Raw genomic sequence first — 20962 nt, 5'->3', positions numbered from 1 at the left:
TGAATTTTCAATTAAAAAAGAAGAATTTTTAAACAAAAAGATTAATTTACTAACAAAAAAGACGAACTGTTAACAAAATTCAAGAATGCTGAACCAAAAAGTTGAATTTTCAACTAAAAAAGAAGAATTTTTCCGTAATTTTTCTAAATAAATCAAAATTCTTACAATAATGAAAACTTGAATTTCACTTCGATCAGTAAATTCTCGATTTTTAAAAACTCAATTCCCGGTTTTTCGGTCAAGTCGTCACCCTGGTAACGTAAACAATTATTAATTAAAAAAAAAAACTCTTCAAATTTATACCTTTTGCTATCATTGCATCCAAATGTTCCTGCTGAGTATCCATTTGTTGCTGCATGGATTCCATCCATAACGCGTGAAGTTCCTCAGCCAGAGATCTTTTCACCTGAATCACCGGGAAAAGTCCATCCGGAAGTTGAAAATTCGGATTGCCAAATTCCTTCGACAAATTTCTGATAAAGTCCCAACCTAGATTGAGCTCGATCGTCTCCTCCGGCTCCGAGGAATCGTCTCCATCGCTCTCGTCCTTTTCCTTTTGAAAACTCTGATCAAAATTGGTAGGAGATTCCGGAATTGCGTCTTCAGTTAGACTCAAATCATTGATAAACTGAATGACATCCTTATTTCGTGCCTGAGCCTCAATAATCTCTTCGGTCGGCACATCCGGTTCTCTATTTTTCCATTTCTTCACCCGCAAAATATGAGGATGATAACTAGCCTCGCTGATCATCACCTTGTCCTCGAGGTATTTCTTCAAGGCCAAACTATCCTCCGAAACTTGATTCTTCTCCTTCCGCTTGCTAGGCGAACTCGGCTCGCTCTCATTCGAATCGAAACTCGAGGATTGTTTCAATTTCTCCAGTCGCTTATTGCGAGACGGTGACGAACATTTTGGTGGAATATTCAAAAGACTTTCAGGTGGAACTCCATCCAGAAGAACATCAATCGTCCAGTGTGAATCACAGTTGCACAAATTTTTATAAACATCAATCACATCATCCTTTGAAATATGCGGGAACATATCAAACAATCCCTGTATCATTTCCTGATTCGTTTCTTCAATTTCTCCGGCAATGTTCGGCAATTCTAATAAAACGTCGACATCATTCGTCATGGAACTTTTGTCAAGTTTTAATTTACGCGGAGGAGGAGTTTCGAAATTACTTAAAACCAAACCCTCGTTTATACTTCGGTTGACGGTTTTCAAAAGTGTGTACTCGGGCTCGTTCGTGCCTCCAATATAGGAAACATTAAAATCGTAGATACTGGTGTTCGTTGAGGACTCGGAAGTCGCAACATTTTTCGATTCCTCAATTTTAACTGGTACTTCTATTTCACAAGTTGGGAAGGGTGACTCCTTCCAGGTTATAGAATTAATATTGTCAATAGTTTCCAAATATTTAGGACTAGTCTCCAAATTGATATCAGAATTCTTCGTCTCGGATCTTTGAATTTCTTTTTCCTCGAGAATTAATATCTCGTTCTCGTCTAAAGATAAAACTGCTCTTGCGAGTGATCCAGGGAATTGCATTGTTTCGGATTTAATTAAATTATCTTCCGAGGCCTCAGACAAAGAGGAAATCAAATGAACCCCTGAATTTAAATCATCCACACTTAAAAAACTATCATCAACATCCTCGATAATATTATTTATTGACTCACTCTCCATTGATTCAACACTTTCAAAATTGTCTTGAGCTTCACAAACCAAATTTGATACACTAAACTCGCGGACACTATTTGATAATTTTCGGCTTAAAGTATCATTAGAATCGGATAAATTGTCAACTCCATAATCTAACATCTTTGGATTAGTTTGTTCCTTAATTGGCGAATGTAATTTCTCCGTGAGCGTGTCCCTAACAGTCTCGGACGATTTTTGAGCTACATCTTCAAGCTTTTTAGAATTATCAGTACCTAAAAATGACTTTTTAATAAATTTCATTATCGATCCAAAACTAACTTTACCTTCTGGATCAGCACTACAATTCCTATCATTATTTTCCTCCAAGAACTCTTCCGAATTTTCTAAATTATCTTTCGAATCAAGCAACAAATCATCACCATTAGAATCGATATGTTCAAAAGAAGTCGAAGACTTTGTTCCAGAATCTGGCGAATCCTTGTCAAACGTATTCTCCGCCTCTTTCAATTCTTCATTCAGACTTTTCGATTTCCCCGTGTCGTCCGATCTCTCGCTCTCTTCGCTATCCTTTCCATCTTCTGAAGGCGTCCCGACACTATGAATTTGCCTTCCATCAAGCAACAAAGTAAAGTCCCAACACTGAGCAAGAACATTCTCATTATCATCATCAGACTCCTCGGCCATTATATTTCGAATCATGCTGTTTTTTCTCTCGGAACCAATCGCTCCAAGATTCAGGGAAGCCGTATCCTGATTCGAAGGATTCATTTTATTCTCCATACTCGATGATTCCTCATTGAGCGTGTGCCTCAGAGCTTCCGAATTTTTATTTTTAATTTTCACTTTCCGCATCTCGTCTTCCCAGCTAATCCCATCATCCTCCCACTTATCCTGGATCAAATTTTGAGTATTCTCTTCGGGCGAAGACAGATCCTCATCATCGCCTCCAAAGGTTTTCAGCGCAAGTTGCAGAGCCGTGAGCTTCTCATTATAAGGATTTGGGATTGCATCCACAACCCTGGCTTTAACCGGATTATCTTTAACTTTAACCGGAAAATCCTCAATGCTTTTCTCAGATTCGATGAGTTTTTTGTCCACCTTGTTGCGCCTCTTGGCAATTTCCGGATCAGGCGACACACGTTTCGGTTTCGAGGGCGACGGAATCGGGAAACAGGGTTGAGGCGGCATATTATAAGGATCATATCTCAGGGAAAACATCTTCAGGAGTTTTGCAGCAGTGACATTTCGCTCGTATCTCTGCAATTTTTTCTGAATTGAATCCCTCGGCACATTGTGCTTATTTCTCCGGGCCAATTCGGCAGCATTGTAGAGCCAAGGTGTGTCTGGTTCAAGAACTTCGATAAAATAACCGTATTGCACAGCCATTCTCACATAAGGCTGCATCTCCCAACACTGGGTATTTGTATTGTCTACAATCACGGGACTTCTTGCATCCAGAAGAGCCTTCAAAACTTGTCGTTGATTGAAGGCGTGAGCGTCGGAGAGTTTGATCGGATCAAAGGCGTAAACTCCTCGTCCAGTTTTGAGAAAAAAGTCGTCGGTGCTGAAAATATACTGCGAGGAGTCGCCACCAACGGTCGACTCAACAATTTCATTGGCCAGATAGGACTTTCCACTGCCTGGGACTCCTCTCAGTATAACCATGATCTTGAATCCTCTCTGAATTGTCGATCGGATTCTAGCCAGCGCAGCATTGTGAGATGCTTTGAATTTGTGCTTGTTCGCAGGCGAAGTGAATGGTGATGTTGAGGGTGAAACTGAGGGTGAAACTGATGGCGAGAGTGAGCTGATCATGCCGATGCGGGGCTTGGTCGTTTTCGGAGGACTCTGAGTCTGAAGGGACAAAAATTGGCAGACGTTCGACTGTGTGTTGTGAGGATTCGGAATATTGTAGTCGCTCGTTTCCTCCTCGATGACAACGTCGGCGTCGTCGTCGGAACTCGTTTCCGGCGCACCGAAACGATACTGAACCTTCAAACCACAGAGGGATTCGGTCTCGGATTTGCGTTGACGGATATTTTTAAAAGCCTCCTGGGAAGAACCGTGAGGATTGAAAGTTGGGAGTTTGTTTTGATTGCAAGTTAACAGATTCGAGTCTAATTGATCTTCAGGAAATAGATGATAGGAATCACTTGATGCTTTTTCGGAATATGGATGTTTTTTATGGACTGAATCATCAGGAAGTGGATTGGAATCGTCCTCGTCTCTCATTTCCTCATCATCGATAGTTTCTAGAGTCGATGATTTATTTAGTAAACTTGTGTCCTGGGTGTCTTTTCTCAGCAATTCGAACTTTTTGAATTCGTCCTTTTGTTTTTGAAGTTCCTCGTCGTTGATGTTTAGATAAGTGAAATCGGTGTCGACTTCAAAAGCGTCCTCTTCCGGACTCGAGTCAGGATTATCAAGAGAAGCACTTTTTTCGTCTTCGCCAAAATCTTCGCTACAACTACCTAAATTGCTGCTGTTTTCGGTTGGGGAACTAACGTTCGCTGATAATGTTATCAGATGCTCGATGGATGGTTGCACTAGAGGGAGATAAAAATTTATTAAACACTTGGAAACAAAATTTATAAGACTACGGAGAAATGATTTTTTTTTAATAATATGCGAAGAAAATATTTCCTGATGCTACTACGTGTTACTTGTTGCATTTATCAGGATGTCTAGCGTTTATTAAAACAAATTCCAGGACTTTTGCAGGTTTTCCAGGATAAAAAAAGGGTCAGGTACCTTTTCCTCCTTTATGATCAAGAAACCGTTTTTTGGTAACTGTTCATTTTATCACGATAAAAATCACGAAGCTGGAATCGAAAATATTTCAAAATTTCTCTTTCCTTAACTTTAACAACAATTCAACGGCATTTTTAGAAAACAGTTTAATTTTTAACAAAAAAAAAGATTAATTTCCAATCCAAAAGACACGAATTTTCTGTCCCAATAGTTTAATTTTTTTAAATATACTGGAAATTACTACCTATAAAGATGAATTTTCAAGCAAATATTTTAATTTTTGAAACAGAAAATATTAAATAGCAAACAAAATATTTTGAATATTCAATAAAAAAAATTTAACGAAATGAATCTAAACAAAAGAGTTAAATTTATGTACAAGCAGAGTTGAATTTTCAACAAAAAATTTAATTTTTAACAAAACAGTTAAATTTTCATCTTGCGAAAATAAATTCTCAAACAAAAACACAAAATTTCAAACAGGAAGATTAATTTTCTAAAAAAAAGATGATTTTTGAACTAAAAAAGATAAATTTTCACTAAAAAAATTAATCTGCAATAAATAGTGAAGTTTTCAATCAAAAAGATGAATTTTCAACAACAAAAAAAGATTAAACTTTGACCAAAAACAGTTGAATTTTCCATGAAATAGTTGAGTTTTTGAACAAAACAAAAAACGAATGTTTAACAAATTAGTTAAATTGTCGATAGAGAAAAATGATATTTTAACCAAATAGTTAAATTTGAACCAAATAGTTGAATTTTTAAGAAAAAAAACATAAATTCTCATCAAAAAATGCAATAGTTGATATTTTGATTTAAAAAATTTGTTATTTTAAATCAAACAAAAAATACGAATCATCAAAAAAATAGTTGAATTTGCAAACTAAATCATTTTTCAGTTAAGAGAGAAAAAAAATTTCATAAAAATTTTCGAATTTTTAAGGCTAACGGGCGAATTTCCTACAGAACAGCTGTATTTTAAACCCGTAAATATGAGTTTTGAATTTAAAAGTTAATTTCTAACGAAATAATATAATTTTCTATCCTAATAATAAAATTTATAACCCAAAAAGGAGAATTTTGAACAAAAAACTTGAATTCTCAAGACAAGAAATGATTAAATTTCTATGAAAAATTAAATAATTAAATTTTCAGTTAAAGAAAAATAATTTTCAATTAAAAAAGAATTTCTCACATAAAATTTAATTTCTAACCAAATAATTGAATTTTCAACTTGAATTTTCGATCAGAAAAGACGAATTTTCAACTAAAATGATGTATCATCGACAAAACAAAAGACATTTTAACAAAGTAGTACAATTTTTAACCCAATAATTGTATTTTCAACCAAAAAATATGAGATCTCAAACAAAAAATAAATAAAAGTGAATAGTTAATTCAAATTTTTTATTCTAAATCAAAAACAGTTAAATTCATAAAAAAAATTCAACAAAATTCTTGAATCCTCAAAAAAAAGATGAATTTTCAACCAAGAAAATGAATTTCCTGTCAAAAAAAAAGACAAATTTTCAACAAAATGTTTACACTTTCAATCAAAAATTAATTTTTAAATCAAATTATGAATCTTCAGCCAAAAAAGTAAAATTTGAACAAAGTAGTTTAACTTCTAACCTAGTGATTGCAAAATGTAATAGTTAATAATTTAAATTAAAAACATTAAAATTTATGAATCAAAACGATTTGAATTCATCCTAAAAAACGACTCTAAAAAAAATAGTTCAATCCTTAGCAAAAAAAGATTTTAATTTTAATCCAAATAATTGCAATTTTAATATAAAAAAATACAAAATTTCTATCAAAAGAATTGAATTTTCTTACCAAAAAGACGAATTTTCAAACTAAAAAAGATTTTTCAGTCAAGAAAGAAAAAAAATTGTGGACAAACTATAATGTAAAGGGAAAAATAATTTTTAATACAAAATTAAAATTTCTTCTAATTTTTTATTTTGTAAGTTTCCTTGTTTATTTACTTTAAAGTTATATAAATATAATTTTTCCCTTAAAAATTGAGTTTTTTAATTGAATTTTTTCGTTCATTTTACAGGATTTTATCAAATTTTAGGGAAAGTTTGAGTTTGAAAGATATCTAGGACTTTTTGAAGCTTGGAAAAAATTTTATAAATTCTTCTAATATTTTGTGTCTCTTAAAAACTCGATTCAAATCTTCCAAAGTTCTAAAATATTTTTGTTTTTAAATACTTGAATTATCCTAAAATTGCCTTCAAATCTTTCAGATTTGCTTTTGAAAACTTTGGAAATCTTTCGTAATGTATCAGAATATTTTTAAAAATTCTCTTAAAATTAATTTTGTAGAATAGAAAATCACTTTAAATATTGCTAGGAATCTTAAGAAAATTTTTTTATTGTAATGAAACTTTTCAAAATGTCAAAAAAACTTCCAAATTGTCTTTCTAAATCTTTAAAAATCTACATTTTATTTCAAGTTTTTTTTAATCTTTATAATTTTTTATTATTTTTAATATATATTTTTTTATATATTTTGAGAAAAAATCTATATATTTTTTTCAATAATTCGAACTTTTCCTGAAACTTTGAAAAAATGCTGTCAAATTAAAATAATTCCTTAAAAATCTTCCAGATTCTTTTTTTGACAATTTTAAAAATCTTTTGAAATGTTTTTTTTTTTTAATATTCTCTTAAAATAAATTTTTTAAATAAAAAATTTCCCTAAAAATCTTAAAAAAATTTTTTGTTCCAAATCTTCAAAAACTTACATTTGTTTTAATTCGTTTAAATTATTTTATGTTTAAAATTTTTGTGTATCTATTCAAAGCTTTATAAACTTTTTGTAATGTTTTTTTTAATCTTGTTCGATATTCTCCTTAAATTAATTTCTGTATACAAAGAATTACATTTAATATATATTTTTTTTCAAATTTGAAATTATTTTTTTTAACTTCTATATGTCTTTTAAAATGATTTAAATTTGTTCTAAAATTGTTTAATCTTGCAAAATTGAAGAAGTTAGGTTTAAAATTTTCGAAATTCTCTTTCCAAATTTTAGGAAATCATTTTGAATATTTTAAAATTTTTTCTTAAAACTAATTTATTAAAATAAAAAATGTAATTAAATTATCCCTAAAAATCTTACGAAACAATTCAAAATTTGATTTCAAAATCTGGAGAAATCTAAATTTTTTGAATCTTTTAAATTTTTTAATAATTTGTTAATCCTTTATAAACTTCTAAAGCTTTGAAATAGATTTTGAAATAATTTAAGGTTTTTTAAATGTTTTTAAAAGACTGCAAAAATGAAACAAAAAATTTGACCGCTTCGCGGGCACATTCTCCTCGCGCGGCTCGCTTCGCTCGCAAGTTTGAGCGCGCCTAGGGCAGTATTTATATGCGTCTTCATATTCTGAACTGTCTACTTAATTAAGTATAGTCAAAGATTAAGTTTCTCAAAGCTCTGTAGGCTTTGAGGTACACATTCTCATCGTGACACTCGCGCTGCACGCTCGATTTCCGACAGACATTTTTAAACAAGTTTTTGTTGGATTTTTTTTCTCGTAACTTTCTTCGTTTTTCCACACATTTTTTTTTATTTTACTTTTTTCAACGTTATTTTTCACGAATAAACCAAAAAGTACGCGTCCTATCAAGAAGTGATTCTTAACGAAATTGTAGATCTTTTTTGGGATAACCATTTTTGTTAATTCATCTTTCTTTGTATCCTACATAGTTTGTCCACAAAATGGAATTTTTTTTTTCATTATTTTTTGTGCAATCAAAATTTGAATTTTCGATTTTTGAAGAAAATCCAAAAATTAGTTATGATAATCTTGTAGGGATTTCAAAAAGAAATGTTTTTCTTCTCTTGACTTTTTTTTTCATATCGTGCGTTTTTCGGCTTCAAATTTTGATTTTCGGTTGATTAAAAAAATTTTGAAAACGCTATAACTCTGAGAATTTTCTTTTTATCGAAAAAAGTTATAAGGATAAATTGTTTGTTCTCTTTAATACTATATATATCCACACATAGAATTTTCAAATTCAGAAAAAAGCGGTCTAAAAAATTTTCAAAATGCGCTCTTTTTTTGAATTTTTATCAAAAATGACTGGTTAACGAACTCATCATTTCTTTTAGGACCTAGAAAAAGTGTGCCAAAGATGGATTTGATTCGTTCATTTTTTCGAGAGTTATCGTGTTTACGGACGGACGGCCGGACGGACAGACAGACGCCATCGTGAAAACCTGATTTTCGGATTCAGGGGGTCTCGAAACGTGGAGATCCGTTAAAAAAGTGTGATGTCAAATTTCCGACAATTCTAATACTTTCTCAATCATAAATGATGAGAATGTAAAAAGGTTTAAAATCTCCAGAGCTTAACATTAATTATTTAAAATAAAGTCAGTAATTTTTGTGTTGCCGTTACCAGTTTGTGTCCATAATTTTATTTTTCTCATCTCTTTAAAGGCATGAAAAAGTTTAAAAATTATAGTGTGATAGAAAAATGTTAAAAACAGATTTATTTTGTAATATTAAAAAAAAATTACAATTAAAATGTTCGCTTTTATCAAAAACTTTTAGAAGCATTCAGAAATAAATTACAATAATTTCATCATCCAATAAAATTACTTGAAGATTTTAATTTACTAAATTGATGGTACAGAAAATTCGTTATCTTTATTAATAGATAAATATATATCATCCCATTTAATAATGTGAAGGAGTTACGAAAAGAATCATTTTGTTACTTTACAAAAAATTGATAAAAAAATAATAATAAGAACAGAATTGGTGCCTTTATTATTAAAGAATAATTTACAATTTAAATTTTGCCTTTTAGAAGTGATTTTTCAGAATAAAAATTTCTCATTTGGAAATTTCGATTTACAAAATTTGAGAAAATTCGAAAGAATAAATAATACAATAAAAATGGTGAAAATGGAATAAAAATTTCAGGATCATCACAAAAATTCAAGGATTTTCCCAGGTTTTCAACAATTTCCAGGACACTAGATACCCTGATTTGCATAAAAAGATCATTATTTTTCACTTCCTCTTTCGCAATTTCACCAATCACTTTTATTAGCATCATTAATGTTATGTAAATATAATTAAGCTCAAGTTAAACTTTTAAATTCAGATGAAGGTGATAGACTTACGTTTCCAGTCACAATTTTGAACGACGGAGAGAATGACATCTGGATCCAGAATGGAATCGAACATTTCATGCACTTGGCTAAGTACCCTTTCCTGATATTCCGCAGCATTTTTTCTAGTTTTATTGGACCGCTTTGCAGACTTTTCTGCGGGTGAGTCATTGTTTGAAGACATTGTTAAGAAATTTGTGTAACATCAAAATTATCTGAAAGATAAAGAGGTTTTTATTACAAAATAAAACATACAAGAATTTTGAAACAGCTGCTTCATTTTATCCTAATTTCAATTATAAATTAACATTCTTATCACTTTATTGACTTAGCTTTACGTTTAATTGAGGATGATTTTTTTTTACATAAAAAGTAAAAAATATAAGTTCGAAAGATTATCTTAGGGATAAGTTGGATTTTTTTCTGTATATACTTTTTTCCCCAGCTTTTCCTCGCTTTTTAAGGGAATGATGTAATAAACAAATAAGAAGAATCATTTGTTGTTTACATTTTTTAAGATTTGTCAAGGCCGTAATAAGAAAATTTAACTCTACTGATAATGTAACGACTGATATCGGGCGTTTACAAAATTTTGTTATCTCATCATGCATTAAAAAAATATAAAAATGGCCTAAATAACATATATTGATAAAAAAGAAAATCTTGTTTATATCCATATTAGCTTGCCTAATTAATTATATAACTGTAACAACTTTCCAAGTCCAGGAGTAGGGTATATAAGTGAGAGGCAGTGTCTGGTGTGCAAAATATTATCTTCAATTACAATTGACCTTGCTAACATTTATTGCTCTATTCAGCAGAAAATATAAAATTAAGAAAAATGCAGCATTAAAGTAGCTGTCGTGCCAAAAATTAGATCTATGACAAAAAACTTGTTCTGTGATTTTAAGAAACAAAATAATTCAGGAGGTCATTTCAAATAGAAAACATTATTTTAATATGAAATATTTTAAAACTAACAAAGAAGTTTTTTCACTTTAATTTTTTCTTACTATCGCTTCTTACGAGTTTCTAAACAATCTTTCAACTTTAATAAATGATGGCTTGTTTTTTCAGGTAAAACATTTTCTAAAATCCTATTTTCAAATTATTTAAAAAAATTATAAATGAAAAATCTTAAAATTTGATGATATTAAAAAATGAAAGTCCAGATGGCTAAATAAAAGTTCTTAAATTTTGATAATTCTGGAAATCAAAAATCAAGTTTTTAGTTCTAAATTTTTCAAAACTCTTCAATCTTCAAGATTTAAAATTTAAAGCTCTGCAATTCTGAACAGTTAAAATTGAAAATTCTAAAATCTTAAAGATTTACAATTTAAAGCTCTGCAATTTTGAACAGTTAAAATTGAAAATTCTAAAATCTTAAAGATTTACAATTTAAAGCTCTGTAATTTTGATCAGTTAAAATTGAAAATTCTTCCAATTTTAATGATTTCCATGATAACTCTGTATTTTAAAACTCACGACTTGCATTAGTCTCAATTTTAAAGATTTGCAATTTAAAGTTCTACAAATTATAAAGAGTTAAACAGTGAAAACTTTTCTTTTTCCACGGTTTTCAATGTAAAATTCTTCAATTTAAGAGATTTACAACTGTTAAACTATTAAATCTTAAGGATTACATTTTTATGAGTTTGGAAGGCAGAAATCTACTTTTCAATTTTAAATCTTCAAATGAATTTTAAAGTCGTATAAATAACAAAAAAAACTTAGATTTTGATCATTTTGGAAATAAAAATCCAAGTTTTTAAAGCCTCAAAATTATAGACGTTTTAATTTTAAAACTTGAAACTTGCATAATTTTCAATGTTAAATAGTGAAAATTAAAAGAGCTTCAATTTTAAAGATTTACAATTAAAAATTCTTATATTTTCACGATTTTCAATTAAAAACACTTGAATCTCAAAACTTTATAAATTAATAAAAAAAAAACTTAAATTTTGGGAAGTTCGTAAATCAAATATCAAGTTTTTAATTATAAATCTTCAAAATAGAAAATATTTCAAATGTAAAGCTTCAAAATTACAGAATTTTGCATGGTACAACTTAAGGCTTGCATTATTTTCATTTTTAGATAGTCAAAATTAAAAGATCTTCAACTTTTAAGAGTTATAAATAAAAACACGTCAATTTTAAATATGTATATATTCACAAAAAAACTAAATCTTCATGATTTTTAAAGTTAAAAGTAAAGTTGTTGTTAAAAAGTTCAATTTTAAGGACTTATAAATAGAAAATTCTTCTTTCTTCACAGAATGTGAAGAAAGTATTCTTTCATTACAGAATTTATCAGTGTAAAACTATAAACTTACATAACTTTTAATGATGAATTATAAAAATTAAAAGCTGTTTAATTTTGGAGATTTACATTTAAAAATTTATATTTTTCACGATTTTCAATTCAAAATTGTTCAATTTTGAAAATTTACAATTAAAAACTCTTAAACCTTAAAACTTAATAAATTAATTTAAAAAAATTAAATTTTGAATAGTGGAAATCAAAGGTCAAGTTTTCTAAATCTTCAAAATTGCAGACATGTCAAAAGTAATGCACCAAACTTACAAAATGTTCAATTTTAAAACTTACAAATGGGCATAATTTTTATTTTAAATTGGCAAAATTTCTTTAATTTTGAAGATTTACAATTAAAAATTCTTTTAGTTTCACGATTTTCAATTATAAACTCTTGAATCTTAAAAATTTAAAAATTAATTTAAAATAACTTAAATTTTAGAAGTTTAGAATACAAAAGTCAAGTTTTTAATTATAAATATTTAAAATAGAAGAAATTTGGTATGCAAAGCATCAAAGTTACAAAATTTGTAATAGTAAAATTTAAATTTTTCATAATTTTTTATTGGCAAAATTAAAAGCCTTTCAATTTTGAACAATTGAAAATTCTTCTATTTTCACAAACTTCAATAAAAAATTCTTCAATTTTGAAGATGTGGCATTTTAAATGCTTGAATCTTAAAAATATATCAATTAATAAAAATTCTTTTGGATATCAAAAGTTAAGTTTTTAATTCTAAATCCTCCAAATAGAAGACATTTCGAATGTAAAACATAAAAATTACAGATTTTTAAATCTAAGACTTAAAACATGTATAATTTTTAATTTATAATTTAAAAAATTTAAAGCTCTTTAAGTATGAAATTTTTCACAATTAAAATGTTCTCTTTCATCCAAAATGTTTAGAAATGTTTCGACATAAATTTTATCATGAAATAAAATTGGATACTTATGTAGAAGTTTTTATTTTCAAAATTTATGGTACAGAGCATTCGTAATCTTTATTAATAGATAAACATTCTGAAAAATTGACTAAAAGTCGTATTGATGCAGTGTCGCAACCAATTAGGCTTTCGATAACAATGTATGCGATATTTCGTGACTATAACTTTTTAAGAAACGGATAAACATTTAAGTTTGTTATGTTATCACCATCAATAAAACATAGCGCATTTTTAAAAATCCTAAACGTAATTCTCGGCTCGAATTTACATTCCCAGTTTTATCGATCTTTATTTCACCGCCACGTCACAGGTTGGTTGCAGAATAATAACTTTTTCATTAAGTGTCAGAAGAGAGCAACCGATATTATAAATTTATAAAAAATATATATTTTATTTTCGAAGGAAATAAAAAAAATATGTATATAACTTCGAAAAGTAAAATTTTCAATTCTAAATCTGCGAAATTGAAAAAATTTCTAAGGTAAAGCATCCAAATTACAGATGTTGTCATTAATTAAATTTTAAGTAGTCGAAATTACAAGCGCTTCAATTTAGTATATTTACAGTTGAAAATTCTTCTATTTTCGTAATTTAAATCTTAAAAATCTTCAACTTTGAAGACTTACACTTTAAAAATTTTGAATTTTAAAGATGTATAAATAAAAAATGTTAAAATTGGATGATTTTGGAAATTAAAAGTTAAGTTTTCAATTCTAAATTTTTTTAATTGAAGAAATTTCGAATATGATGTACCGAAATTACGGAATCTTTAAGTGTACGTTCTCAAAATTATAAACTCTTCAATTTGAAACATTTACAATTTAAAGCTATGTTATTCTAAAGAGTTACAATGGAAATTACCGACTTAAAAATGATTCAATATTTATGATTTACAAATTGTAACATGATGTATTAACGAACAAAAAATCTTAAATTTATATGAGTTTATAAATAAAATGTCAAGTTTTCAATTCTAAATTATGAAATAGAAAAAAATTTGAATGCAAGGCATCAAAATTACAGATTTTTTCATTGTAAAATTTTAAACATGCAGAATTTTCAATTTTAAATTGGTAAAATTGAAAACTCTGAATTTTTTCAATTCTTCTATTTTCCCGATTTTCAATTGAAAATTCTTAAATTTTTGAAATTTACAACTGAAAACTCTTGCATTTCACAGGCGTATAAAAAAAATTAAATTTGGATGATTGTCGAAATAAAAAGTAAAGTTTTCTATTTCTAGATCATCAAAATTTAAGAAATTTCGATTGAAAATCATCAACATTGCAGAACTTTTAAATGTGAAACTTATAAATGGACATAATTTGTCAACACGGAAAGCATACATTTTTAAAATTACCCTATTTTCAAGATTTTCAATTAAAAATTCTTAAATTTTTAAGATTTACAACTGAAAACTTTTGAATCTTAAGATGCTACAGTAATAAAAATTCGGACATTCTCATGATTTTGGAAATCAAAAGTAAAGTTTTCAATTCCAAATATTCAAAAGTGAAGAACTTTCGAATGTAAAACATAAAAATTACAGAATATTTTATTATAAAACTTACAAATGGATATGATTTTTATTTTAAAATTGACAAAATTAAAAGCTCTTGAAATTACAAGATTTACAATTGCAAACTCAGGAATCTTATAAATTTATAAATTAATCAAAAATCTTCAAAACTTCTATGAGCTTGGAAAACAAAAGCCAAGTTTTCAATTCTAAATCTTCAAAACTGAAGAAGTTTGTAATGTAAAATATCCAAATTTAAGAATTTTTTATGGCAAAACTTAAAACTTGATTAATTTTTAATTTTTAATTGTAAAAATAAAAATTTCTTCAATTCTGAAGATTCACAAATTAAAAATTCTTCGATTCTCCCAATTTTCAATTGAAAATTCATCAATTTTTGAAATTTACAACTAAAAACTATTGTATTTCATAGACGTATAAGGAACCAAAATTAAATTTGGATGATTTTTGAAATAAAAAGTCAAGTTTTCATTTCTAAATCATCAAAGTTATAGAAATTTCGAATGAAAATCATCAAGATTACAGAATTTGCAATAGTAAAACTTACAACTTATTTTCAACATTAAAAGTTCATCAATTTTAAAATTCTTAAATTTTGAAAAAACTGAATAAAAAATTATTGAATATTCAAGATTTATATTTTAAAGCGAGTGTTAAAAGTATGTAATTTGAACATTTTTTTTGTTTGAAAAGTTTAATTTTGAGGATTTATAAATTAAAAAATCTTCTATTTTCACGATTTTTAATTAGAAAGTTTTCAATTTTGGAAATTTACAACTGAAAACTCTTGAATTTCACAGAATTATAAATAACAAAAATTAAATTTTGATGATTTTTGAAAAAAGTCGAGCTTTCATTTCTAAATCTTTAAAATTGAAGAATCGTCGAAAATAAAGCATCATGATAACAGAATGTTTAATTATAAAACTTACAAATGGACATAATTTGGCAAAATTGAAAGCTCATCAAATTTAAAAGTTGTTCTATATTCACGATTTTCCATGAAATATTTTTCAATTTTGAAGATTTTGCAACTGACATTCTTGAATCTTAAGATACATATTATAGTAATAAAAATTCTTAAATTCTGATCATTTTGGAAATTAAAACTGAAGTTTTCAATTCCGAATCTTCCAAATATTTAAATTTTCGAATGTCAAGCATCAAAAGTACAGAATTTGGTATTTTAAAATCTACAAAAAAGCATCTTTTTTAATTTTAAATTAGTTAAATTAAAAGTTCCTAAATTTTAAAGATATACAATTTAAAACACTGGAATCTCCCAATTTTATAAATTAATAAAAATTCTTCAATTTTGTTGAGCTTGGAAATAAAATTCAAGTTTTAAATTCTAAATCTTCAAAACTGAAGAAATTTGTAATGTGAAACATCCAAATTAAAGAATTTTTCATGGGAAACCTTAAAACTTGTATAATTTTTTATTTCATTTTTTCAAAATTAAAAGCTCTTCAATCTGAAGATTTACAATTGTAATTTGGAACATTTTTGATCTAAATTGAAATTTTAGGATTTCCAAAATTAAAAATTCTTCAAATTTTGCGGGAAATCAAAATTTAAGTTATTAATTCTAAATAATAAAAATTTCAGAAATTTTGAATGAAAAACATCAAAATAATCGTAAAATTGCATAATTTTAAATTGTAAAATTAAAATAAATTTCAACGACTTGAAATTTAAAATTCGTCAATTTTGAAAATTTGCAATTGAAAACTTGAATTTCAAGGACGTATAAATTAACAAAAAATGTTCAAAATTAAAGAAATTTCACATGTAAAGCATCAAAATTACACCATTTTGAATGGCATAGTAATCTTTATTAATAGATCAAAAACATGTAAACCTGATTGGTTTCGCAACGAATCAGGTTTTCAAGAACAATGAATTGCGATATCTCGTCACTAGAACTTTTTGAGAAACGGATTAATATTCAAATTTTTCTTCTTATCACGATTAATAAAAAATATTATATTTTCCAAAACCTTGAATGTGATTCGCCGCTCGAACTGTATTCATCAAAAAAATATTTACTAAATTACCTATAGACATTTTTTTAGAATAAAGAATTAAAAAAATAAAATTTTTAAAACGTATCTAAAAAGTACTTTATTTTACAGAGAATTAAATAGCAAATTTCCAGGAATGGAAAAAAAATCTCCCACAGTGGGTTTAAAAATGTTTTCGAATCTATCAAAACACTTTAAAAAATATTAATTTGTTAAAATATTCATTAAATGTTCATTTCTCCTTGATTCATAATGCATTTTTTTAACCGGAAATTTAATTATTCCAGTTATTTTACTTATTATTTTAATCAGAAATTCATCATTCTTGGTTAAATATTTTATTATATGGTTGAGAATTTAATTATATTGTTCGAAATTGAATGATTATGAAAAAAATCAATTTATTCGGCACAAAAATCCAATGTTTTATTGAAAATTAGTTTTTTGGTTTAATTAAACTCTTTTTAATTAAATTTTTTTTGTAGAAATATATGAACCATTACACTTTTAGTCGAGGAATCATCTTTTTTAGTTGTAAATTAATATTTTCAATTGAAAATTTCACTACAACATTTTTTACTGAAAATTAATCTGCTTTAGTGGCAAATTTATACATTTTGTTTAAAATTAGTATTTTTTTTTAGTAAAAAATTAATCTTCTTATTTGAAAATTCATCTCTTTGTTTTCAAATTGTCTTATTTTGTTGAAAATTATACTTATAATTCATCTGTTTCAATGCAGTTTTTATTATTTTGTTGAAAATAAACTTTTTGTTGAAAATTCGCCTTTTTGGCTTGACACTTTCACAATCTGGTTGATTCTTTTTTCTAGTTTGACTGCAAATTCAACTATTTAAAAAAATATTATTCTTTGGTTGAGCGCAACTGTTTTTTATTTTACACAAAAATATTTGTAGGTTGAAATTTAAACTATCAATTTTGAAAATTCTTCTATTTTCACGATTTTCAATTTAAACAAACTTCATTTTGAAGAGTTGTAAAATAAAACTCTTGAATTTTAAAAATGAAGAAATAAAAAAAAATTCAATTTTGATGATTTTGGAAATAAGTTAAGTTTTCAATTCAAAAAGATAAAAATTGAAAAAATTTCTAATGTAAAACATTTTAAAGGCATTTAAATATAAAAACTTATTTTTGGATGATTTTCGAAATCAAAAGTATTTTTCAATTCTAATCTTCAAAATTGAAGAAATTTCAATTGTAACGCATCAAAATTACAAAATTTTACTGTGTAAAACTTAAAAATTGCAACATTTTTCATTCTCAAAATTAAGAGCTCATCAATTATTAAGAATTGCAATAAAAATTTCTTCTATTTTCAGGATTTTCAGTGAACAATTTCGTCAATTTTTAAGAGTTACAAATGAAAACTGCTAAATTTCAAAGCCATGCAAATAATTAAAAAACTTAAATTCTTATGATTTTCGAAATCAAAAGCAAAGTTTTCAATTTTAAATCATCAAAATTGAAGACATTTCAATTGTAAAGCAACAAAATTATAAAATTTTACACTCTAAAACTTAAAAATTTAATAATTTTTAATTCTCAAAATTACAAGTTCATCAATTATTAAGATTTGCAATTGAAAATTCTTCTCAAAATATTTTCAAATTCATAAAAATACTTAGAAAATAAAATATAATTTCAGAGTTAAATATTTATTTCTCTTTGGTTGATAATGAATTATTTTAACCGAAAATTTCACAATTTCAGTTATTTTACTTACTTTTTCAATTAGAAATTCATATTTTTTGGTTAAAATTTTTATTTTTTAGTTGAAAATTTAGTTATTTTGTTCTAAATTAAACGATTTTGAAATAAAATCATTTGATTCGTTTTAAAGTTCAAGTGTTTGGTTGAAAATTAGTTGTTTTTTTTTTAATTAAACTGTTTTTGGTTAAAAATTAATATTTTCAATTGAAAATTTAACTATGACATTTTTAATTGAAAATGAATCTTCTTTGGTTGAAGATTTAAAAAATTTTGTTCAATATTAATTTTTTTTTTTTGTTAAAAATTAATCTTCTTGGATGAAAATTCATCTATGGTTTCAAATTGCACTATTTTGTTGAAAATTAACCTTTTGTAGTTGAAAATAATTGTATTTTGTTAGAAATTCATCTGTTTAATTTCAAATTAAACAATCTGGTTGAAAATTCGTATTTAGAAATATTATGTGAGTCATGACTAACCTACGACTTTCATTAACGACTACCACTCTCAAGTTATGAACAATGCTTGGAAAAATTAAATTTGGATATACATTTTGAAAATACAATAGTAACTAAAAAAGTATCTTTTGATTCTTTGACTAAAAGAAGAGGTTATAATCAAAACATCAAAACGAAAAATAGAAACCCAATCTTTTTAGAATTAGAGAAGACCTTTTCACAAATCACGGAATTTTTTCTAACTTAAAATAGACATTTTAGCGTTCATCAAAAGCGTTGTAAATATAAATAGAAAATTATGCAAAAACATTTACTCACCACAATAAGCATTGAAGTCAGTGTTTACTCGCTCCAGATAATTCACAAACAGTTAACAGCACAAAAAATAAAAACACGTCATAAACACACTTTATAACAAAAATGATCAAACTTGTCAAAAACGGAGGAACAAGAAGACGAAGATATGAGAAAATTTAAGCATATTCTATTATTTGGTAAACAATTCTGCCAGCATCACGTATAAAGTTGATACACGGTAGAAATTAACTACCGTCACTTATTTGTCTATAAAAAAATTGAGCTTCGGGTATAAACCCGTGAATCGGAACACTTTTTATTTACACCATCTAACTGCAGATCATTTATTTACGTTTTTCACTAAAGATTTTGAAACGGCACGATAAAATATTGTGTCCTCAGCGTAATTTCATACAAGGGAAGAGATGATTCATTTTTGTTTGATCTTTTTTAACCCAGATCACTTATCACGCCCACAGAAACACTTTTTTATTCAAAAAGCTTTATAGCAATTGGAGCTTTGAAGCTTTGGAGATAAGACCACGTAAGGCTTTTGAGTCATCTTTTTACATGATGCACGAAATGATATTTTCCTCATGTTTTTATGGGAAAATAGCACAACTAAGAGAAAAGCTCTTTAAAAATCCTGGTAATAAATTAAGAAAATACAAAAATTCACGAAAATTTCTGAAGTCAAAAACTTAACTTGTTGAATTCGATGAAGGTTGCATTCAGAATTCTGACTTTTTTAGGTTAGAGTATGCATGTATTAGTTCCGGCTTCTCTCGCTAGAGGTGCTCGTTTCGAAAAATTAACTCGACGAATGGCAAGATTTTTGGGAATTTTTTTTATTATTTTCAAAATATGTTAAAAAAGAATCGAGAAGATTTACAAAAATTGTTTAATTTTGCAGAATTCAAAAATATTGAGGAAAACTTAATTAATTCAAAAAACATTTTGAAATTTTTTAAATATTCGAATATAATTTAAATATCAAGGAGATTTTAAAAAAATCTTAATAAAATGTGTATTTTGGAAGATTTCGAACAAAAAATTGAGAATATTTCTTTGAATATTGAAAGATTTCAAGAAAATAAGAAAATTTCTTAAGATTCATTTTTGAAGAAGATTTTAAAAGATTTCCAAAATTGTAAAAAAAATCTATAAGATTTCAAAGAAATTTTTTAATTTTGAAAAGTTTCTCATGAATTTTAGAAAAAAATTGGATTATTTTGAAAGATATTTAGAAGTTTTTTTTAAAAAATTTCATATAAATTTTGAAAAAATTCCAAAAAATTCTGTAAAAAAAGTAGATTGATGAAGACTTTCAAAAAATTAGACTTTTTAATTTTGTTTAAATTCATCCGTTGATTGAGAATTCATTACACTTAAATTTTTTTTTTTTGAAAAAAATTTCATCTTTTAGGTCAAAAATACCACTAGTTGAAAATTAATATTTTTTTTAGTTGAGGATTTGACTATTTTGTTAAAAACTTGACGCTTTTGGCCAATATTTGATCTTATTGCTAAAAAATACAACTGTTTGAAGATTAATATTTTTTTTTGTTGAGGATTGGACTATTTTCATGAAAATTCGTCTCTTTTTGACTAATTTGATTTTTTATTAAAAATTTGGTTGAAAATGTGCCTATTTTTTTTTAAATTAGTATTTTTGATAGATAATTAATCTATTTGGTTAAAAAATAATTTATAAATATCATGTTATTGTTGAAAATTCATCTATTTCTTTGAAATTTTTTTGTTTTGTTAAAAATTTGCTTCTTTTGGAAAATATTTAATCATTTTGGTCACAAATACAACTGGTTGAAAATCTGATTCTTTTGGAAAATATTTAATCTTTTTGGTTAAAAATACAACTAGTATAAAATTAATCTCTGTTGGTTGAGGTTTCGACTTCATTGGTGAAAATTCATCTTTTTGCACATATTCAACTGATTTTTATTTAAAATAAAATATTTCTTTTATTACAATATCAATTATGCATTAAATTTGTCGTCGAGAATTCATTCATGTTTGACGTATATGCAATCTTCAAAAATCTTGAAGAATTTTGTCAAAAACTGAGGAAA

At 26.5% G+C, this 20962-nt stretch overlaps 1 protein-coding gene across 1 annotated transcript in view; it reads right to left on the bottom strand.

Moving 5' to 3' along the window:
• LOC117171275 overlaps positions 1-19601 on the bottom strand; it is a 41361-nt gene extending 21760 nt beyond the window's left edge. Inside the window, exons 1-3 of the mRNA XM_033358415.1 lie at positions 18894-19601; positions 9573-9775; positions 304-4212 (exon numbers count right to left, since the gene is read on the bottom strand). Of these exons, the coding sequence (XP_033214306.1) occupies positions 304-4212; positions 9573-9744 (4081 nt within the window). The 5' untranslated portion in view covers positions 9745-9775; positions 18894-19601. The remainder of the gene's footprint in view (positions 1-303; positions 4213-9572; positions 9776-18893) is intronic.
• Between the last annotated feature and the right edge of the window lie 1361 nt (positions 19602-20962).

Source organism: Belonocnema kinseyi, chromosome 4, assembly GCF_010883055.1.
Source record: "Belonocnema kinseyi isolate 2016_QV_RU_SX_M_011 chromosome 4, B_treatae_v1, whole genome shotgun sequence".
NCBI classification, from domain to species: Eukaryota; Metazoa; Arthropoda; class Insecta; order Hymenoptera; family Cynipidae; genus Belonocnema; species Belonocnema kinseyi.
Note: the sequence above shows the minus strand (reverse complement) of the source record. Positions and strands in the feature narration are given on the sequence as shown.